This window comes from Cibotium barometz, chromosome 24, assembly GCF_041138505.1.
Source record: "Cibotium barometz isolate CiBa-2024 chromosome 24, ASM4113850v1, whole genome shotgun sequence".
Lineage (NCBI taxonomy): Eukaryota > Viridiplantae > Streptophyta > Polypodiopsida > Cyatheales > Cibotiaceae > Cibotium > Cibotium barometz.
This window is the reverse complement of record NC_141069.1, coordinates 16457280-16481316: the sequence shown is the minus strand read 5'-3', so window position 1 is coordinate 16481316 and position 24037 is coordinate 16457280. Positions and strand designations below refer to the sequence as shown.

The 24037-nt window shown below is 44.4% G+C and overlaps 1 protein-coding gene across 2 annotated transcripts in view; it reads right to left on the bottom strand.

Annotated features, from left to right (window-relative positions):
* Positions 1-23714, bottom strand: part of LOC147624939 (large ribosomal subunit protein eL20z-like) — a 33695-nt gene extending 9981 nt beyond the window's left edge. Inside the window, exons 1-3 of one of the 2 annotated variants that reach the window (XM_086818179.1) lie at positions 23321-23714; positions 22781-23076; positions 22536-22671 (exon numbers count right to left, since the gene is read on the bottom strand). In XM_086818179.1, coding sequence (XP_086674305.1) covers positions 22536-22671; positions 22781-22796 — 152 coding nt within the window. In that variant the 5' untranslated portion in view covers positions 22797-23076; positions 23321-23714. The remainder of the gene's footprint in view (positions 1-22535; positions 22672-22780; positions 23077-23320) is intronic. The other variant, XM_086818180.1, reaches the window with a different exon arrangement.
* Between the last annotated feature and the right edge of the window lie 323 nt (positions 23715-24037).

Here is a 24037-nt window from a genome sequence, read left to right as displayed (position 1 = left end):
TTTCTTGGATTATGCTCTTACTACCGCAGGTTCATTCGGCACTTTGCATGGATTGCTTCTCCTTTACATGATTTGACAAAGAAGAAAGCCGTGTTCAAATGGACTAATGTAGAGAGAGATGCATTCCTCAAATTGAAAGATGCAACTACTCATGGTCCAGTGTTGATCGTTCCGGATTTGCAAAAGCCTTTTTGTGTGGAATGTGATGCATCTGGAAATTGCATAGGAGCTGTCCTAAATCAAGAGGGACATGCCGTGGCTTATGAGAGTCGTAGATTACATAATGCAGAGCTATCTCTTGGCATTTATGAGAAAGAGCTCTTGGCTATAGTTCATGCACTTACTATATGGAAACACTATCTTCTTGGGGCTGATTTCACTGTGAAGACAAATCACCAGAGTTTGAGGTATTTTCTTACTCAAACTAAGTTGTCAGAGAAGCATATGAGGATGGCCAATTTCCTCTCTATGTTTCATTTTCAGATCTTGCACACCCCGGGAAAGAAGAATGTAGTGGCCGATGCATTGTCACGAAAGCCGTATGTAGCAGCTATCGCGGTTGCCTCTCATGGGGACTTGTCTACCATGCGTGATTTGTATGATACGGATGCTGATTTTGCCACTATTTGGGCTGATTTGATGGCTGGTCATGCACATGTCTCATATGTGATCAAAGAGGGCTATCTCATGAAAGATAATTGCCTATGTGTGGTGTCTGACATGAGGCAAAAGGTTTTGGTTGAGTGCCATGCTCCTCCATATGCTGGTCATAGAGGCATAATGCCTACTACGCACATGATTGAGCGGTATTTCTTTTGGCCACGTATGCGGAAGCACATAGAGGCACATGTACGTGCATGTATCACCTGTCAAAAGGTCAAATTTGATAGGCAAAAGGCACCAGGTTTGCTTCAGCCATTGCCTATTCCCACACGCAGCCATGGGAAAGTATTACAATGGATTTCATTATGGACTTGCCACGTACCCAACAGGGTAATGATGCAATTTGGACAATTGTGGACAGGTTTAGCAAGCAAGCTCATTTCTTGCCGGTCAAAAAGACCATCAAAGCTGAGCATATGGTTAAAATATATCTTGCACAAGTGTTCAAACATCATGGAATGCCAAAGTCCATTGTGGGGGAGAGAGAATCCAGGACTACAAGTCTCTTTTGGCGGGCCTTATTTGATAATATCGGCACCAAATTGGACTTCTCATCAGCTTATCACCCTCAAACGGATGGGCAAAGTGAGGCTGCAAATTCAGCCGTGTTGGATCTCTTGAAATGTTATGTGGCAGATCAGAAGTCTTCTTGGGAGAAGTACTTACCGCTTGTGGAATTTGCATACAACAACACAGTGCATGCATCTACGGGAAAGGCCCCGTTTGAGATTGTTTATGGTAAGGTGGTTTTGCCACCCATCAGGATGAGATATTTGCAGCTGATGAGTATGTAAGAGACTTGGATATTGCTTTTGCTCAGGTGCGGACAGCCATTGCAAGGCCACAAGACAAGCATAAAAAGGCTGCCGACAAGCATAGAAGGCAATTAGATGTTAAAGAGAATGATTGGGTACTGCTGAAATTTGAGAAAGCAAGACTTGCAAAGAGGCCTGAAAGAGCGTGCATATCCTAACCAGGTACTATGGGCCTTTTCGAGCGATCGAGAAGGTCAATGGAGTGGCTTTCAGATTGGCATTACCTAGTCGTTGGCACATACACAATGCTTTTCATGTGAGTCTCCTTCGCAAGTATGTAGGGCCGGAGCCCAGTGAAATGGTCATTGAGGATCCACCAAAAGTGGATGAGCTTGAGGAGATCTTGCAGCCAAAGCAGATTGTGTATCACAAGGAACGCAAGCTTGCTGCAGGCAAAGTTGTGAGGCGTTACCTTGTGAAGTTTAAGAACTATCTTCCCATTGATGCTAAATGGGAATGGTTCACTCTTGCTTTCACACTATGTACATATTGGATTGGTGTCCATGGCTTATGTAATGTGCCTATGCATGTGATTGACACGTGTCATGCTATATAGTTGGATATGATATTCCCCTGGGACTTGACGTTATCATGCCCGGAATATCTGGAGGACTTGGCTTTCCGCTGGGACTTGTGCCTTTGTGTACATGCCCGGAAACGCCTGGAGGATTGGCTTTCCACTGGGTCTGGTATCGCATATACTTGCCTGGAAACGCCTGGTCTTATATGGTTTCATGAACGGAAATTGCTCATGCCAATGCTGCATTGCATAGCATCTTTATGTGCTTGAATGCAATTGAAATTGCATGCTGTTTTCATGCTTGCTTAACCAATGTGTAGTTCCGGGTAAGAGGACGCCCGCCCGTGAACCGTGCGTGTGAAACTGTCTGCTGACATGGTTGTGTGGCATGTGAACAGGTGGTAAGTATTACCCAATCTAGGCTCAAATAGCCCTTAGGACTTAAGCCAATATTTATAAGTGAGTGCGTTCCCACTTCATTAAAGTTTGGGCGCCCAAAAGTCACTTATAAATTATGACTGCTTCCAAGTTCATACTCACTGAAGTCCCGAGGTGGACAAGACTCAATGTCCAGGACCTGATCCTCCCTTTTTACTCATAAATGGGCATCTCCCCATGTCCCTTCACCTGATTGGACCCCAATTCACTTACTTATTAAGAGAAAATTCATGTTCTCTCTTCATGAGGATTTTTGGAGGCTGAAAACTCTGTTTTTCCACCATTTCTCTCCATTTCCAAGCTCTCCATAGCCATACCCAACTTGCTACGGTGTTTTCCAAGCTTCCAAGAGTGTTTCCAAGTGCTAATCACTCTCCTACTCACTCCCAATGACTGAAATTCAGCAAAACAGCTCTCATTTTTGCTGTAATTTCTGGTCTTTTTGCTGAAAACTCTAATTTCAGCCTTCCTTCTCAAGTTGAATCATAGGGGAAGCTTCCCAGGGTTCCCTTCATCTTCTTGAAGACTTTTGTCGCGAAGGATTGCGGGCGGCAAATTGAAGATATCAACACTTCTAAAGCTTCCAACGCGAAGCCTTCCGCATGCAACAACTTCTATGAAGACTGGTAAGCTAATTGGACAATGTATTGTCATTACTTATTCAGTAGAAGGGCAGGACTCCTTGTTTAGCCGCCCTGTGTAGTATTTCTCTTGTCCTATGTGCTCTTGAAGATGTTGCTACCTTGCTTGGTAGAACATAGAGCCAATGGTAGAGAATATGGACACTGAAGTCGGGCCGGGCATCAAGGCAGCTCCTTGGTGATATACATCGACATACCATTGTTTTCTAAATACTGAATTTCATATGCATTGGCATGGAGGATTCGGCAATGGATGCCCGTGAAGCTATGTATTGAATTTCTCCAATAGTAATACAATTTACTCAAGGGAGGGGTCGGCCGTTCCGGCTCATTGTGTGTCTCTTGTCAATTCAGCAATTTACTTCTTGTATTTGAGCAAGTGTCCTTCAAATCTTAGTGTATTTAAGTGTATTGATTAGCATTGTGTTCAACCAAGTTACAGACTATACCAAAATAGACGTGCTCCAGGCAAGTACACGAGGTACCAGACCCAATGGAACACCAATCCACCAAGCATTTCCGAACATGTACATGGAGGCACAAGTCCCAACGGAAAGCCAAGTCTACAGTATTACATGAGTGGCATCAATCCCCGGCATAAACAACTGCCATGGACACCAGTCCAATATACATACATGATAAGAAAGCACGGGTGGACCAATTGGGTGGCCAAATGGTGACATCCCCCCCGGCTTCTAAACAGTTTTCCGCAACTGAAAAGCATCCAAATATGTCTGAAGCACATGCGGGCAATCTCTGAAGAACTCTTCATCTACCCATCTAGCATCAATGGGAAGATAGTTCTTAAACTTCACAAGGTAACGCCTCACAACTTTGCCTGCAGCAAGTTTGCGTTCCTTGTGATACACAATCTGCTCTAGCTACAAGATCTCCTCAAGTTCATCCACTTCTGGTGGATCCTCAATGACCATTTCACTCGGCTCCGGCCCTACATACTTGCGAAGGAGACTCACATGAAAAGCATTGTGTATGTGCCAATGACTAGGTAATGCCAATCTGAAAGCCGCTTCATTGATCTTCTCAATCACTCGAAAAGGCCCATAATACCTGGTTGCAAGCTTAGGATATGCACCCTCTTTGCCAGGCCTCTTTGCAAGTCTTGCTTTCTCAAATTTCAGCAATACCCAATCATTCTCTTTAACATCCAATTGCCTTCTATGCTTGTCGGCAGCCTTTTTATGCTTGTCTTGTGACCTTGCAATGGTTGTCCGCACCTGAGCAAAAGCAATATCCAAGTCTCTTACATACTCATCAGCTGCTGCAAATATCTCATCCTTTGTGCGAAGGATGGGTGGCAAAACCACCTTGCCATAAACAATTTCAAACGGAGCCTTTCCCGTGGATGCATGTACCGTGTTGTTATTAGCAAATTCCACAAGCGGTAAGTACTTCTCCCAAGAAGACTTCTAATCCGCCACACAACATTTCAACAGATCCAACACGGCTGAATTTGCAGCCTCACTTTGCCCATCCGTTTGAGGGTGATAAGCTCATAAGAAGTCCAATTTGTGCCCATATTATCAAATAAGGCCCGCCAAAAGAGACTTGTAGTCCTGGGATCTCTATCCCCCACAATGGACTTCGGCATTCCATGATGTTTGAACACTTGTACAAGATATATTTTAACCATATACTCAGCTTTGATGGTCTTTTTGACTGGCAAGAAATGAGCTTGCTTGCTAAACCTGTCCACAATTGTCCAAATTGCATCATTACCCTGTTGGGTACGTGGCAAGTCCATAATGACATCCATTGTAATGCTTTCCCATGGCTGCGTGGGAATAGGCAATGGGCGCGGGAGTAGGCAATGGCTGAAGCAAACCTGGTGCCTTTTGCCTATCAAATTTGACTTTTTGACAGGTGATACATGCACGTACATGTGCCTCTATGTCCTTCCGCATACCTGGCCAAAAGAAATACCGTTCAATCATGTGCGTAGTAGGCATTATGCCTCTATGACCAGCATATGGAGGAGCATGGCACTCATCCAAAACCTTTTGCCTCATGTCAGACACCACACATAGGCAATTATCTTTCATGAGATAATCCTCTTTGATCACATATGAGGCATGTGCATGACCAGCCATCAAATCAGCCCAAATAGTGGCAAAATCAACATCCGTATCATACAAATCACGCATGGTAGACAAGTCCCCATGAGAGGCAACCGAGATAGCTGCTACATACGGCTTTCGTGACAATGCATCGGCCACTACATTTTTCTTTCCCGAGGTGTGCAAGATCTGAAAATGAAACATAGACAGGAAATTGGCCATCCTCATATGCTTCTCTAACAACTTAGTTTGAGTAAGAAAATACCTCAAAACTCTGGTGATCTGTCTTCAGAGTGAAATCAGTCCCAAGAAGGTAATGTTTACATATAGTAAGTGCATGAATTACAACCAAGAGCTCTTTCTCATAAATGCCAAGAGATAGCTCTACATCATGCAATCTATGACTCTCATAAGCCACGGCATGTCCCTCTTGATTAAGGACAGCTCCTATGCAATTTCCTGATGCATCACATTCCACACAAAAAGGCTTTTGCAAATCTGGAATGATCAACACTGGACCATGAGTAGTTGCATCTTTCAATTTGAGGAATGCATCTCTCTCTACATTAGTCCATTTGAACACGGCCGCCTTCTTATCATGTAAAGGAGAAGCAATCCATGCAAAGTGCCGCCTACGGTAGTAAGAGCATAATCCAAGAAAACTACGGATCTTATGCACGGAACTCAATTCGGGCCAATTTCGAATTGCATCAATCTTTGCAGGATCCATGCGCACTCCATCTTTGGACACAATATGCCCAAGATAATGTATCTCCGATACGAAGAACTCACTCTTCTTTGCATTTATGAAGAGTTTATGCTTATGAAGCTCTTCAAAAACAATAGCCAAATGAGCTTTATGCTCTTCTTTGGTCTTCGAGAAGACTAGGATGTCATCAAAGAAGACACCTGTAAATTTCCTATACCCACGGAATATGCGATCCATCATTCTATTGAATGTAGCGGAGGCATTTGTAAGACCAAAAGGCATAACAAGATACTCATAAAGCCCAAATGCTGTCCTGAAAGCAGTTTTGTGTACATCCTCAGGCACTACACGCACTTGATGATATCCACTCTTGAGATCAATTCGACTAAAGCATGCCGATCCATCCAACTTGTCAAGGATGTAGTCTATGCGTGGAATCGAAAACCGATTCTTGATGGTAAGCTTATTCAAAGCTCTATAATCCACACACATACGAAAGGATCCATCCTTCTTTTGAACCAAGAGGACGGGTGAACAATATGGGGAAGAGCTTGGCTGAACCAAACCCTTCTCAATAAGCTCATTCACTTGCTTCATGATCTCCTCTTTTGGGATCTTACACGATAGGCTGGCCTATTAGGTGGTGAGCTACCCGGCACAAGATCAATGCGATGATCTTCCGGTCATATGGGTGGTAACTCATTTGGTAACTCATCAGCAAAACAATCATTGTGCTCCGGCAAAAATTTCAACCTATCATTACTAAGAGTATCTACATGTACATTATTTTCCTTAACATGATCTCGTACAAAAATCAAGTACGCAAAAACACTCTTTTTCATTACTTTCTTAATTTGTACATGAGATACAAGAGGAATGGTATCACCGTCTTCACCAGCATCAATTACATGCTCTCGGCCTTTATGCATAAAGGTGATCCTGTTGGTCTTGTAAGCCTTGCACGGATCAATACATGTATGCCAAGGCTTTCCAAGCAATACATCACAACCATTCAAAGGTGCCACAAGAAAATCCTCATGATCCACATAGCCTTGAATGTGTATGCGCAACTTGCCAAAAATAGGCATGACCTGTACTTCTCTACCAACAAAGGTAACCCCTGCTTAATTTGAGGACCCATGTCCACCACTTCAATACCCAAAGCAGCTACCATCTGTGTGGATATGAAATTTTCAGATGCACAATCATCAAACATGAACAAAGCGAGCTGATCTTTGAGCTGTCCCCAAGCTTTACATACAACCCTATCTTTGCTATCATGTGTAGTGTTCCCCTACACATCCGGAACCATATGCACATTAGGCTTTGATGCATTTGCATTATCACGCTTCTTCTTATTTGGGCATGCCTTTGCGATATGCTCGGTGCTACCACAAGTAAAGCATTTCCCCTCACTCATATATTGCTTTTTCTACTCCGGAGTGAGACCATAGTCTCTCAGTTTGAAGGGACGCTTCTTAGTAGTGTTATTTTGAGCCTTTGGACCGTTTTTATCTTGGTTTTGGTCCTTTTTAGGTGACTGTCATTCATTTTGCAGGTTTTGGACAACCCTCTCTTTACCTTGAAATGAGGGTTTAGCCTTATTGGATCGACTCAATTTGAGTTCCAATTGCTCGGTGGCGGTGGTGACTGCGATTAATTGGTGTAAGGTATGACCAGGATACATTTGTAGTCCCGCTTTGTACACGGGTTGCAATCCCGATTAAAACCTTCTCTTCCTTTCCGCCTCGGTGACATGCATAAATGGAGATACCTCCAAAAGCACTTTCCAAAACTTTTGTACATATACATTTACCGATTCTCATTTTGCTTTACCCAATCCCACTTCATTGTTATCTCATTCAATGCATTGGGAGGCAAGAATTGAGCATAAAACCTCTCCTTGAACTCTTCCCATGATCTAACAGGATTCGGTGAGAGCTTCTCCGTGAGCCAGCAGCAGTGCCTTTCATGAACATGCTTACATGCCAGATCATGGATTTCTGAGTGAAATCCTCATCACTGAAAGCAATATCAAACTGGGCAATAAAAGCAAGTGCCTTTGATGCATCATATTCCCCATGATATGTGTCAAACTTCACAGATTTGTCTCCGGCTTTGAAGTCACGAGACTTTGATACATATGTGTGCATCTCAACATGTTTTCCCCCATGTTTGTCCATTAGGACAGCCCCTGTGTGACTGGCATCATTTTTGGACCAAAAGGTAATGCATAAGGCATAGATAATTGTGCCCTGTAAGCATGAGGCATGGCTGGCCCCTCAACATGCATTGATACATTTTCAGCCATAACTTCTCCCTCACGAGCACACTCGAAGGCATGAGTGGGATGAGAGATACGCGGAATACCTGCACCAACAAAAAATTGCAGCCCATGTTACATGTGTTGTGCATGCACATTTTCAACCGGCAATGGCATTTGACATACATTTTGACCATTGCCATAAACATTGTATCCTTCACGGGCTACATAAGGTATTCCTGCATGGCGTGAAGTCACTGATTGTTCCTCTCCCATAGCATGGAGATTCATCCTCTTAGACATAAGTTCTTGTTCGGACACTTGTGGAGATTCCAAGACATGTGGGATGGTTGCCTTTTCTGCATAGGCATCCTCGGTACGAGCCAAGTATGCACGTGCTGCATCCCTCGGTTGCATGTGCAACTCTTGAGCAATCATTGCCATTGCATGATCCATATAAGATTCAGCTTTCTTGGCCTTCAAACGGTCATGTACCAATGGATCCTCGCGGCCGTAGAGATTCAATTCTTCTTCTTGTGCATGGAGAAGAGCCTGTATACGAGTAAGTTCAGCCCTCAAGACTATGAACTCTTCTTACTGCATCTTCTCTTTGCCACGGGACGGCTATCCCACATATTCATGTTCCCTACCTATTGTGCACCACATGAGTTTGCTCATCTTATAAAGCATTGGAGGCATGCATTTCAATGTCCCTGCCTCTTGTATTAGCATCTCCAACATTCATTGTAGGGCTGTCCATAATGTTCTAAGTGTAGAGATAGCTAGTGTTCACGGTGATCGTCTCTCATGATAGAAGTGAAAGAGAACCGTATGCTCTGATACCAATGTAACTTGGTTGAACACAATGCTAATCAATACACTTAAATACACTAAGATTTGATGGACACTTGCTCAAAATACAAGAAGTAAATTGCTGAATTGACAAGAGACACACAATGAGCCGGAACGGCCGACCCCTCCCTCAAATAAAGTATATTGATCTTGGGAGAATCAAGTACATAGTGTCATGGGCATTTCTGACCAGATTTCCATACCAATGCATATGAATACAGTATTGCAAACAAGTGGTGGTCGATGTAGACTTGCAACCCACACTACCCTCTCAAGTGCCCATGTTCCCTACCATCTGCTCTCTATTGTTCCACCAACACATGGTAGCAACAATCTGCAAGAGAGCACGTAGGACAAGAGAACACTACACAGGGTATGTGATCTTGTAATCCGGTTCCTCCCTCCTGCTACTTGCTCCCATATTTAAGCATAAAAGCTTACCAATAGCAAGTACAGTCGATGACAGCGGAAGTCTTCGCGATGGAAGTCCTTGGAGTGTTGAGATCTTTGATTTGTCGCCTTTCTTCACGACAAAAGTCTTCAAGAGGATGAAGGGAACCTTGGGAAAGCTTCCCCTATGGTTCAACTTGAGAAAGGAGAGCTGAAATTAGGGTTTTCAGCAAAAAGACCAGAAATTACAGCAATAAAGAGAGTTGTTTTGTTGAATTTCAGTCATTGGGAGTGAGTAGGAGAGTGATTAGCACTTGGAAACACTCTTGGAAGCTTGGAAAAACACCCTAGCAAGTTGGGTATGGCTATGGAGAGCTTGGAAATGGAGAGAAATGGTGGAAAAACAGAGTTTTCAGCCTCCAAAAACCTTCATGAAGAGAAAACACGAATTTTCTCTTAATAAGTAAGTGAATTGGGGTCCAATCAAGTGAAGGGACATGGGGAGATGCCCATTTATGAGTAAATGGGGAGAATCAGGTCCTGGACATTCCGTCGAACTAGTCCCTTGCTCGGACGTTCGTGGGCGGCGAGGCTCCGAGTGTGAAGCTCTGCCCTGCGCAAGAGGTTGCTACGTCCGCTGCTAGCACCTAGGAGTTCGATGCGCAGAGAGCTGGGGTCTCACACAATATGTCACACAATAAAGGAGGGCCAGAGGGGTGCAAAAATCACCTTTCTGGGCCCCCTGTACACAACATTTTTGCACCCCTCTGGCCATCATGATTTTTCTACTCTTACGCCTATTTGAGCCACCCCAAGCCCTTTGCGCGAGGAGACTATCCAAAATTGAAACATCTTACTACACCTCACCACAGAAAGTTCTAGAAGAATGGACAAGTGTCCCAACACTTGTAACTTGAGCTCCAAGTGTTCTAGAAGAATGGACAAGTGTCCCAACACTTGTCACTTGAGTTTCCAAGTGTCCCTCCACTTGTCCCACCGTCTAACATGTGGCTGGACACCTATCTTTTTCAGCCTTACTTTCCCTCTTAAGCCTTGAAGCTCTCTTTTCATATAAATACAACCCTTTTCCTCTCATTCTACACACAACTCCCTTGTTGTAAATCAATCCCTACTCACCCTAAAGTAGCCCACACCACTTGGGTACAACCCCTACCTCTATCGACGCTTCCACATGATGTAACTACTCCATCTTCCAACTTTTCCCATGCTGTCCATTATTGCAGCAAGTCTATAAACAAGTTTTAGCTCTCTTATTACTCCAATTTCAGCTTTATAAAGTCTCTTTTCCCCTCATCTTTGGATCAAGTACAAAGTTGCAACCATTGTACAGCTCTGCATCCACAAGAAGGCTGATTACTCTCTCTCCCATTCGGGCTTCTCACTATCTATGTATTGTAAGAAAATGCATTTGCATACTTGCTTATTTTAGTATGTTCATTAGCATAGACTTTTGCATGGTCTGTGAGAGTGAAGATTACTTCTTCTTCACTCTCAGGTTGATTATAACTGAACTCAATCCTAAAGTACTTAGATTGAGAATAAATAAATTCCCATCTTGGGAGGGTTTCCCATCATATGTCTCTCAACTTTGCTTCCAATATGTATTGCTATCTTATGCACGTGTGTTGTAATTAATTTCAGCATTGAGTTATTCAGGATTTGGTTCTCGACACTTCATCTATGCTCCTGATGATGCTTCTACTTTCTCTGTGTGGCAGTTGCTTTGTGACCTGTATGGTGATGCTCTTGTGGATACTTCTTTTGGAGATGTTCTTGCAGGCGAAGGATAGTGGGCCAGTTTTGGAGATATTCCTACAGGCGAAGGATAGTGGGCCAGTTTTGCTCACTGCATCTGAGGAGTTTGTTTCTCCTGTTGCCCTGCCTTCAGTTTCTGTGCATACTTCTCCTTGCCAGGATGATATCTTTGGTAATGTTTTTGAGGAAGACAGTGGGCTATCCTTGCTCACAGCTTTTGAGGGGGATTTGTCTCCTATTGCTTCACCTCCGATTCTTTCTTCATCAACCAGTGACCAAGATGTGTTGCTGGTCCCTTTGCCTTCTGTGGAGGAGCTTGCTTCTACGATGTGTGCTGCTATTGAGGAGGCTACTACTACTTCAGTTACCACTACTGTGAATGTTCCTATTTTCCTTACTCTGTGTGAGGATTCTGGATTGTGGTCAGGTGTGTCCGTGACCGTGCCTGGGGCACAGTGGTACTTCCAAGGATTGAAGGATTGGGTTTGGGATTGGGATTTGGATTTGGTTGGGCCTATGGAGTCCCGACATCAGTTTTCAGAGGGGGCAATTGAGTTCTTACATCTGGCGATGCCGACCTTCGAGGAGGATGCTATTATACAGCATTTGGCTACTCTTGGTACAGAGTTGGAGCAGATGGACTCTATTTCTTTTGAGGGTATTATCTTCTTGGAGCTACAGGCTTCTAGGGATTTTTGCGGCACTGTGTTTACATTTGGGTTTGGCACCCATATTTAGAGCAGCACAACACAGCCTACATGGTTGTTTTCTTCTAGAGGAGCACTGTACCTAGCAGCTTTTTCTGTTGCTTTTGTAGCTGAGTTGCTGTGGAGATTGCTTGTGGAGCTTCCCTGGTACCTGTTGTTGCTGCATTCTTTTGTCTTTGACAAAGGACGACTTCTTCGGCTTCTCGGAGTTTGTTCAGCATCTCGTGCTGAGAGGGGGTGTTAGCACATTCATCCCCAGTTTCTGCCCATTTCTGGTGTCCTTTTGGTCCCTTTTGTATGGCCCTTGATTGTGGGCTGGCCACCCCTTTTTCCATATTTTTTTGGGATTTTTCCCAGCTGTTTTGGTATTTTACCAGTCGACCAGCACATATGCATTCCCAGTCAGCCAGCATATGCATTCCCAGTCGGCCAGCATACCTCACCTATAAATAGGTGGTGCTGGCCTGTCACTTTTCATTCAGTCTTGTACATATTTTGCTCCCTCACTTATGATATGAGACTTCTAGTGTCTCTTGCTTGGGATTGTTTTGCTTCAGTATATTCAGCGTAGTTGCTCCATATCTCTCTCTCTCTTGCACACTCTATTCAGCACACTCTAGTGTCCCTTTGCTTCCGCTCTGTGCACTCTTTCATTTCATACGCTAGGTGTACAGGGAGTTCAGCAGTGATACAGCTCCTCTTTTCTCTCTTTGCGCTGGCTGTGTAGGTGTTGAGGGTGGCTGTGTGCAGGCTGTATAGCGGATTGGTGGTGTCAGAAGACCTCTTATCTCTCGCATATCTGGTTGATCTTGGAGCTGAGATTTGGGACTGTTTTGGGGACGGTTTTGGAGGAATCTGGGACAAGTTTGTGAGCAGTTCTTTTGGGGCTGATTTGAGGCTCAGTTTTGGGGCTGATTTGGCATGGAGTTCGAGGCAGCTTTTGGCTCCGTACCGGGCTGAGATATGGATGGTTTATGAGGTGATTTTGGGGACTGTTTTGTGACAGTTTTCTAGAGGTGTTTGCATCTTGGCACCGGACAGTTAATCTGGGCAAGAATTGTTCTGATGCTGTTCCTAGAGGGGGCCGTCTGTTTTGGCTCAGTGTTGTGTTCCCTTTAGCATTATTTATGGTTCTTCCACTGTGTTATCATGCTCTGTGTCTGATATTTGAAGTGTTGGTCTATTATTGTTCTGGGTCCCCCCTATTGGTGACACCCTGGCCATTCCTTGTGGGGGAACGTTCCGGAACATTCCCTTTAGCATTATTTATGGTTCTTCCACTGTGTTATCATGCTCTGTGTCTAATATTTGAAGTGTTGATCTATTATTGTTCCGGGTCCCCCCTGTTGGTGACACCCTGGCCATTCCTTGTGGGGGAACGTTTCGGAACATTCCCCCATGTTTCGGAGCTTCCAAGAGGGGGGAACGGCGTTCCCCAATAACTATGTGATGGTGACAAAGACGAGAGAGAGAAAGAGAGAGAGAGAGAGAGAGAGAGAGAGAGATGCAATAGAGCTCAAGTGAGAGAGAGATTGCACATGAACACAATGATTGTATTATGAATGATAATACTCACACCATGTACAATGTATTTATAGGCATTTAGGCCTTATCATCTAACCCAACCCTTAATAAGGGGTGTTCACACCTAAGAGTGTTCACACCAAAACAACCTAGGCACATCCCACACCACTAAGGCTCAGATAATTCCACATGCACACTCAAATGTTGATGGATGATTATTTGCTATCTCTTAAGAACTTGGAACCCACATGCGCGAAGATTAGGGTTTTTCTCACCTAGAAAACATCCTTGCTCCAACATGAGATTGAGCATGGCTTGAGAGATCCACACGAGTGTCTGTGTGAGGTTGGGCCTTGCATGAGAGATCCACATTGGGCCTAGTGTGAAGCTTTGCATTTTCTCCCCTTGTTGAGTGCTTGGGCTGGAAGCGTTATTTGTTTTTTAGATTTCATGGAAGGCCCCCCAATCTACTGGGATGGAGTTTGTTTTTTCGCTCCCTTTAATTGGGATGCTGTGGACTTATGGAACTCATGGATATCTCATGGTTCGAGGATTTTTCTATGTATTTCTTTTATCAGCCGAAATGCCTGTAAAACTATCTATCGTAGACATGTTTATGGAGAACCATGATCTCTATGCCTATGATTTATTCTTATCTTATGTTATACTGCACTCATGGAAGTGTTGGTGACTCTAGTGAGTATCTGCACTCATGAAAGAGTTGGTGACTCTGTTGAGTGAGAAATCTGAACTCATGGAAGAGTTGGTGACGCTGTCCAGTGAGGAGTTAGTGACTCCAGTTAGTGAGAGGAGTTGGTGACTCTAATTACTCACTACCTGAACTCATGGGATCATGGAAGAGTTGGTGACTCTGTCCAGTGAGTGTTTCATTAACTCATAGAAGGGTTGGTGACCGTAGTGAGTGACTTCGGGTTGGTGACCCTGTGAACTAGAGTTGGTAACTAGTGAGTTAATATCTGGACTCGTGAAAGGGTCGATGACCCTAGTGAGTAAAGCCTCATGGAAGGGAAAACCCTGGCGAGCATGTAAACCATATGGACATGTGAACCATGTTTGGCATGTGTACGGGTTTTGTGGCTATGTATGCTGATTAATTTTCTTTTGCAAGTACTTATAGCTATAGTTGGCTCTTGTGCTTGTCTCTCGTTATTATCAGAGTTGTTGACCCGGATATGGATAAAGATTCTTTCTTGATACGGTTGGCTCTTGTGCCCGTATCTGACTTCGGATCGTGGATCTGGATATATAGCTTTAAATGCTTGGATTATGGAATATTACAGATTGGCACTGGATCTACTATACTTGGAGGATATTTCAATGGTATCAAGCAAATACAGCTATGGACAACTGCTTTATAAGACGGAGGGGATATCACCATTTGGTCCCTTCACCAGTCTTGACCAATGCTTCACACATTGAGCAGAGCCAAGGTGTGAATGGGGATTTTCGACAGAAGAAAGCTAGAGCATTTACTGGCAAAGTTTGGCCTGAAAGATAGGTGCAGTACATGAGCAACATGGGATTTTATTCATCAAAGTGACTTATAAGATTTATAAGTCGGTGTGTTCACACATTATTAAAATTTGGTTGGACTTATTATTATTTTGGGCATGGACAAAAGAGGCGCCTAGAGCAAACTTGGCCAATAAGCTTGGGAAAAGCATAAAGTTGATATTTTTAGGCAAGTTTAGCTTATTTTGGGCAAAAAGGAAAAGCACAGCTATTATAGAGGTGGTTGACTCTATTAAAGCAAGGCATGGGGGTTGCCTCTGTTGGCCGACTGCAGCTTTCTCTCTCTCCTCTCAGCGTTGGCCATACAGCAAACCTTCTGGTGGTATCTCTTGTGCTGGCCGTACAGCAAGCAATCGCTTTCATCTCTCTTCTGTGTCCTAGCCGTACATTTGCTAATTGTTGATCGTATAGATCTAGCCGTACAGCAACAGATCTCTTTCTCTTTTGGCTTGGTTATGTCTCACACGATTGCAGTGGGAGCCTGGAAAGTGGACTTGGCATGATCCCACAGATCGGGTGGAGACTCTAGATGCCCCTTTCTTTGCATATACAGCGCGGCTCGGCCGCAAGATCCAAATGCCGGAGATAGATGGCACACTAGCAGCAGCAACACACTGGCAGTCTCAGGGCCTATCACAGCGCTTCCTTTCAGATTTCTAGAAGAGGCTTTGGGATAACTTTCGGCCGAGGAAGATCACACTCTTCCTTTGGTTGGAAGCACACAGGAGTCTGGCGGTGGGTACATGACTAGCAGTCGGAGGTCGGTCAGCAACTGGCCCGAGGTGCCCGAGGTGCGGCCACCCCGAGGAGTCTCAGCGACAGTGCCTTTGGGATTGCCCGAAGGCTCAGCAAGTTTGGCAACGGATTCTCCACATCTTCGCTATCGACAGGGCATCAACCCAGATCATCACTTGGGGTACTGTCGCTTGGGCCACCGAGGCTAGAGTGGTCAGGACTTACAAGGAGGATGAGGGAGGCCTTGCCCTTCAAGTTTCCCACCATCGTATTGCAGTAATACTAGTCACAACCTCACCTACAGGTGTCTGGCGACCAATCTCATGCCAACGATGGGAGATTTGCAATAGCATAGTAGCCTGGCACATCTGGCGTGCTAGATGTAGCGAGGCCATCGAGGATACCCCCACTCCATCTGGAGCATATGGCTCGACATCATTCGCACCCTCCGCGGTCAGTGGGGGAAGCTATAGGGAGGTTCTGACTGCATGCAGAAGCGGCAGGAAGCCTTCTTGAGACTTTGGAGGCCTGGCCCTTTCCTCACAGATAGAGGCGGTGACCCCATTTGGCATTACAAACACCCTGTGTGGTTGTTTCCCGCCCCTCCCCCTGTATGAGATAGCCTTCTCCTCATAGAGCGGCCAGCCGGAGGAGAAGCATCTCTTCCCCTTATGATCACTTGTTTCCCGCCCTTATATGAGCCGAGTTTGAATTTAGCCCTTCGTGGTTGTACTTAGCCCTTTGTGGTTGTTTTTTCTTTAACTAATTGAAGGATCTTTTTCCTAGGAAAAAAAAACACTTTTCTCCCATAAGCACAACATCTACTTCCATTGCTTTAACTCTGATTTGCATCATTTTTCAAAACCCTTGGTAGAAAGCTTTTTCTCCTTCCCATTGACCACACTCCAAAGACTTTCCCTCATGAGATGATACTTGATCTAAGTGTGGAAATCATTTTCATCAAATTTATCTAAACTTATGGAATGAGATGCCATTTTTTGATGTGGGAAGGTCTTACCAATTGAGGTTATATCTTTAGTGGCAGTGTCTAATCCCTTACAAAAGAGGTTTATGGCTTAATGACACACCTTAATGATGATTAGTGCATATCTCTCCCTTAAAAAGATAGGCAAAAAACTAGTGTGATTTGGAGTATGAGAATCATGCACCAAATGAGGAAGAGATGTTAAGCTTGCATGGATCACTAAGGATGATAAAGCATTGGCTATTATTGCATTGGCACACTTAGTGACAAGAATATTCATCATATCTCCGACCTTGAGCCTTCTCTAGAAGCAGGGGAAGCACTTGACAAATTGTTTGGGGCAAAAGGAAAGAACTCAAAGATTGCATTGAAGATTGAGTTCTTTGAGTTAATAACACCCACCTGCCTAAAGGCTGTTTTTGGGTTGCACAGAGCTGGCCAAGTGTTACTTTCTGTGGTCATGGGCTGGTCATTAATGGTTGATCAAACTTTGAGCCCTGTTTTGATGGTACAGGGCCCCTTCAACACTTTGATGCTGCTCAAATGTACAAACGTGATTGGAGGGGAAGTGAGGCACACCTGTCTAGTGCTCTTGCATGGACGAGAAGCAATGCTGAACTGCCTATGAAGACAATTGGAAGCACTAGAGGATTGAGACCACCACTTTGGGCATGTGAATAGTGTGACTGACCAGAAGTCACCAGGTTTTGTGGGCATAGTGTGGCTGATAGTCATAGATTCGTGAGAAACTTTGGCCTTGTAACTGGTTGTCACTAGACTCTCTTTCATATTGGTTGTACTTGGAAAAATCACATGCAAGTCGGAGGGGGATCCCCAGGCAGCCACATCTCTCTCCTTTTGGTGATACATATACCTTAAGAAGAGAGAGAAAAGGGAAGGAGGAGGAGGAGGAGGAGGAGGGGTGTTGCATGCACAGAAGCTTTGCTGCTTAATCCACAGCCCTAAGCTTTGATTAAAAACAAGATACTAAACAAACATGATTAAGACACAGGAGAGAGAAGAAGAGAGAGATTCGTGTCAAGGTTTTCTGTGTTTAATATGGTACAAAAAGGTTGGTAAATGCTTGTACATGGTTAGGCCCTTGGTCAGCTCCGAAGGGGTGACCTCTGGCCCCTACATAACTTCTACTGACTTCTATGACTGATGAATCACTTGAATGAACTGATCGTTTATCTTGGCTTATATATGTGTGGAAGGGAGCTGGTCGGCCAGCTACAGGGGCTGTTGGCCTGTTCTGGACAAATAATATTCATGGGATGTTCAATAAAGTGCTGTGCTTCTTTACTGACTTGCCCATACTATGCTGGCCACTGCCTATGACCTGGCCGCCTGCTGCATGGACACCTGCTGGCTGCCGACAAGTCCTCCCTGCCTTCCACGGTGATGTTGATGACAATGAAGATGCTGATGCTGATGCTGATGCTGCTGATGATGCTGATGCTGATGCTGATGCTGATGCTGATGCTGATGCTGATGCTGAGGATAATGATGATGATCTGATCCTGATGCTAAGGATGCTTCTGATGCTAACAATGATGGTAATGAAGATGATGATGCTCTACATGCTGACTTAATCAGGGATTCCACTGTTCATGCTGAGGATTAGCCATGGCACGCGCATGCACGTGACAAGGGGGGAGTCGGCCCATCTTTGGCCACTAGTGTGGTGCACTGTGTAGATTGATTTGTGGATTATGTCATGTTTTGTGAATTTAATCATGTTTATTGTTGAGTAATTCTGAGAAAAGCACCCCCCGTTACATCCCATCTGCCGGCAGATGAAACACTGCCTTGGCAAACATGAAAACTCGATCCATTGCAAGAAATAGGGATCATCTAGCCGCATGATTGCCAGATGTCGAAGGAGGTCATCTGGGAAGGCAATAAGCACTTTAAGGGTAGAGTGTCATGCCACCCAGGCAACGGCCTCTACTGCCGCTGTCTTGAGGGGGAAGGGGGGAAAGGGACTCAAGAACCTGGCTGATGGACCACTCGATCATCAGGAGAAGCTTGAAATATTCCTTGGGTAGGCCAAAGAAGCAGCCTGTGGCCGCAAATGGACACAGTTTGAAGAGAAGCTGTGCCTCCAGGTCACGAAATACACAAGTGCATGGGGACATAGTTGCCGAAAAATGTGTTTCATAACCAATTTTGACAACCACCCACGTTGACACCTGCAGATTGACCACTCGATCATCAGGAGAAGCTTGAAATATTCCTTGGGTAGGCCAAAGAAGCAACCTGTGGCCGTAAATGGTCACAGTTTGAAGAGAGAAGCTGTGCCTCCAGGTCACGAAATACACAAGCACATTGTCCTGCATTGGGACATAGTTGCTGAAAAATGTGTTTCATAACCAATTTTGACAACCACCCACGTTGACACCTGTATACTGTACGAAATGTGGCACCCTCCTCTCCTGCAACCTGTTGCAACTGATTTTAGCCCCAGATCAGCCTCGGGCCTGTGCACCCTGCTTTTGAGGTTGGTACCTTCCATTTTTGCTGATTTTACTCAATTTTTTTGCAAAATTTCAGACTCTAAATTTGGGCATTTTTGCTAGGCTGCTCCAAACCTCCCCCCATTATGATATGCATATTGTGTAACAGGTTCTGCCAAGTATATAAGAGCCAAATCTAGCATATTTCTGACTTGTACCCCCAAAACAAAACATTTCTGAAACGTGTTTATGAAAAGGTTTGGAAACTATGAACATGTGTCAACGACATGACTAAATCTGGATGTACACGTTACCGAGAAAATGGATGTCGATGATGCATGCTTGTCAACAAGGGCGGCTCGCAAGAGATCTCAAAACGTGCCCACGAGCAGGTCTGCAGTCAAAGGACTTACAAACCAAGGTTGTAACCTGGATGTCGATGATGCATGCTCGTCAACAAGGGCAGCTTGCAAGAGATCTCAAAACGTGCCCACAAGCAGGTGAAAGGACTTACAAACCAAGGTTGTAACCTCAAGGGACGTTACAGAAGAGGATGAGAGCTGGAGGTCCATGTCAGAAACAAGGCAATTGAGGGCGGCCCCAATGGAGGAAGATGAAGCAGCTTCCATGGAATCCTCCGGGGGAAGGGAAAGGGGGAGAAAAGAGAGTAGAACTGACAAGGGGAAGAAATGGGGGTGGACAGTGGGGTACAACAGTAGAAACAGGGGGAGGAAGGGATAGCACGCTGTAGCTAGGGGGGCTGGACAAGGCGAAAGAGGTGGGATGATTTACACGCAGTAGAAACAGGGGGAGGAAGGGATAGCGCGCTGTGGCTCGGGGGGCTGGGCAAGGCTGGGCAAGAGGTGGGATGAGGCAGCCGCAAGAAAAAAAGGGGGGGGGGGGGGGGGTGGTGTTGCTAGCAAGGCTCCAGTTATGAAGGGCGTCCATCACACTTGAAGGTAATTGTACCCAACAAAAATTATCCACCCACATTTAGCCTGTAACTGCAGCGAGGATTACCATTCACACTTATCCATGGGAAGATTCTCTTTCAAGCTCAGAGACAATTTCAAAGGCCCATCTATCAATTAGATTTAGTTTCAATAAAGGGAAACGAATCTATTAGCACATTCTTTCATGCCGTATCAAGATGGTTCCAAGCAAAAGGCTTTTGGTGAGATGAGAAAGTGTGAATGCTATAGAACCTTAAAAAAAGACTCCAACTGATGCAAATTAAGAACAGGTTTCCTTCCTGTTTGATGAGAACATGGGTCGAAACTCAACCAGAGAGTTTTTTGTCCCCACAAGTCAGAACTAGTTTGGCTAGGCTAATGTTAATTGATACCAATAATGACAGGATTATAACATTGATTGAGTTTTAGTTGATTTTAAGTCAAACCCTGTGTAAAGTGATGTTTCAGGGCACCTCACTTTCTATATAAAGCAGTTGAAAGCTCATTATTGAGGACTTCCATCAGTGGAAAGAACCAATGGGACACTCGAGACCAATATCTGGGAGCTGGGCTTGGACTTCAGGGCACCTCACTTGATAAAAACTTCACTTAATAAACTATATAAGTGAATCACAGGTTCATTATTAAGAACTTTTATAAGTAAGGAGAACCCACGGGAAGTCAGGACCTTGAACAAGCTTATGCCCTGCTCAAGCCTAACATCTGAAAGATGGATATTAGTTGTATGAAATGCCAGGATTTGGGTGAGGATGTGTGCTCACCATGTTGGTCTAGCCTGCTGCTCCTAGATGGAGCTAAGGCTGGGTGGTCAGCTAACCAGATCCCTCCCTGAGAGGTCTTGGATTGATTTAATATGTGATTAGTGTTTCGCAACAGGCTAGAGCTGATTGAGAGATCCTCACAGTACACTTTGTAATGACCAGGTTACTCAAATCAATTCGTGCGTGTTTCAGTTTCTCTGCTCGTATTAGGGGATTCTGCATAAAAGAGACGTGTGAGTGTTTTGAGCACAGAGACAAAGACAAATTAGTGGCTGATGTGGCACCTCTCCATGACCATGGCGAAACAGAATGGTTATGGGTCCACTCATTGCATGATAATGCCAGTCTCCCATTGTGGAAAGACTCAGCCCATCGTGCAAGGTAGGACCACTGTAATGTAGGAAAAATGCACATTCTAGGTTTGCATACCAAGGGCGGATGATGCATCACCCTTGCGGCAATGAAACTGCATTGAAGATGCATAAGATCATGAAAGACGAGACAAAACCATGGGACTGACGTGGTGCCTCCCCACAACCATGGCGAATGGGAATCGCCCTGCCTCCACCCATACCACAGGATAACACCTGGTGAAACACTTCTGCGACCCACTGTTCCACAGCCACCCACACCCCAACCCCCTTCTCCAGATCCATCTCCCCATCATACATTGTCCACCCTAACCCGTGGAGGAGCTTGTTCTACAGCCACCCACACCCCAACCCCCTTCTCCAGATCCATCTTCCCATGATACATTGTCCCCACATTCCCACATCCATTCCCTTCTTATGTGGCTAGGTCACATAGGCAAAGTTCAGAACTGCCTATGGCCCCTGAAAGAGGAGGAAAAATGCACATTCTAGGTTTGCATGCTGAAGGCGGATGTAATACCCTTGAGGCCATGCATAAGAGGACATGAAGCAAACATGAAACATCGAATAATTGGATTGGAAATCAGCTTTTAGGTTTTCTTCACTCCTCAGACATGGCCATGATAACTGAAGGAGAAATAGCTTGTTTCTATGAATAGGAGCACAAGCTGAGTGTGTGGGTGTAGTATCTATGCTTGCTTCCTTCCAACGGATACCACGAGAGACTGCTAACATGCTTCTCAATGGGGTGTGGCTTCACTTACTGAAGGCCATGTTCATGTGTGCTCTCACTTCCTCCTTGGCCGTACTGTGCTTGTCAGATCTATGCTGCTTAGTATCAGAATATATGATTATTAAGGTCATTTCTGCTCACTCTTCCTTCTCAAAAGCCACGCTCACATGGTTCTCCATGGTCAAGGGATTTGCAACACGGGAAACTCTTATGCTAAATCTCATGCAAAATCCATAATTTGAGGTTAACCTTGGCCATCATTCATCATTGGCGCTTCCATTCATTAAGTTGATAATCCCTTGGGTTATGGATTTGTGTACATCCTTTCTAGTAAGATAAGGAAGCACCTATGCCTTCATGATGCCATACCATGCCCCCTGATGCTATACCATGTAAATAAGAACTAACTAAATATTTCTTGTGCATGCTGCACGAAGATGATTAGTGCCTCCACCCATCCTCCTATAATTTAATAAAAAATAGAAAGACTCTAAAGGCCTACAAATTTTTGGAAATTCTTAACGCCAAGAGAGCCCCCTTGTTAACATTGTCATCACCAAATGAGAATTTAAATGCCAATGTAGGAAGAAAATGAATGAATGGGTACTTACGAGAACCAGCCGATGCCGCATCCACAACATGGGAGAGGTCTATCATAGAGTCCAATGACGGGGTATGATTCAGGAAAGCCCTCATACTCATCCTCAGATGACACCACATATGATGAAACTAAGCTCTTAGAAGGACCTAGCAAAACAAAACAGGAGCTTAAAATAAAACTAACCATGGTTACATCTTAAGGGGTAAGATAATTAGAGAGATTAAAGCATGTGTTCCAGGTTATTTTTTAGCTTACCTTGAATCCTAACCATGGTTAGGTTAGCAAACTGTGTCTAGGTTTGAGCTGTTAATTATCCTGCTTACCCTGCTTAGCAGAGTTATGTGTGGGCTCATTTTGTGAGCTCAGATGGAGAGCTTTCTGAGCTCAATGGGGGGTTTCTGCAGATGGATGGTTTATTGGGGCGTAGGCATAGAAGGCTGATTCGAAAGGTATGAGAGGCGGCAGCTCTGATCAAGCTAAACTGCCTAGTCTTATCTCCTTATCATTTTTGAGAAAGAAAATGCCCATCATCACCATCGCTTCTGTTTAACCTGATTTGGGTTGATCGAAAAATGCCCCCCAAAAAAAAAAAGAACTCAATTTGGGTTGCACAGAAAAAATAATAAAAAAGGATTTGGGTTAAGAGAAAAATGTAAAAAGGCTAATGAGAAATGCAACAAACAGATTTGGGTTTTTAAGAAATGCAAGAAGTTAAACTGATAAATGCAAGGAAGTTAAATGCAAAGAACCGATATGAGTTTTATTTTAAAAAATGCGAAAAAAGCAAGGTCGTACCGATGCAAGAAAAATGTTGCAGCACCAAACGCTTGTGAATAGAAAGCTTCTACAACCGAGCCTTCTATATGCGGCCAACCGCCCATCACCTCAAATCTTGCCAAATGGCTGCTTCATATGGCAAAAACTAGCGGTTCGAGTAGGTCAAATTAGTCCATAATATATAACACACAAAATTTTAAATCATCGTAATTACGTTTCTTGATCGCCATCTCTTGCATTCATTACATGTGTAATCCATCTTATAATGGAAAATTACGACAGATCACCGCACGCTCAGTTCGACTACTAATCACACTGTCCACCTCTCCCTTAGCTGCAAATCAACCATTCGAGAATAATAATATTTATTTGCTTTATCAAAGAAAGTAGATTGAATGTAGGTAGACGTTGCAAACAAACCAACAAAAGTATTGAGACTTTGCTGTAGCTTAAAGACGTAGAGGTAACGTGTACACGTGGAGTAGCTGGCAAGCCAGGGGCATGGTTGATGGCTCGTGTCATAATAGTAGCTTTCCAGATGATGAGGACAAAAGCGAGCCAGCGACCATTTGGGCGGCCTCCTTTTTATTTGCCCAATTTTTTAAATCCATTCCAGTTTTCCCTCTTCAAAATTGTGCCTTTTCTCCACCTTGCTCCCCTTGGCCACGTGGCAATTTTTTTAGCCCATGCACGGGGACATAGACCTGCAGCCTTACCGCCCTCCGTCAGTTGCAT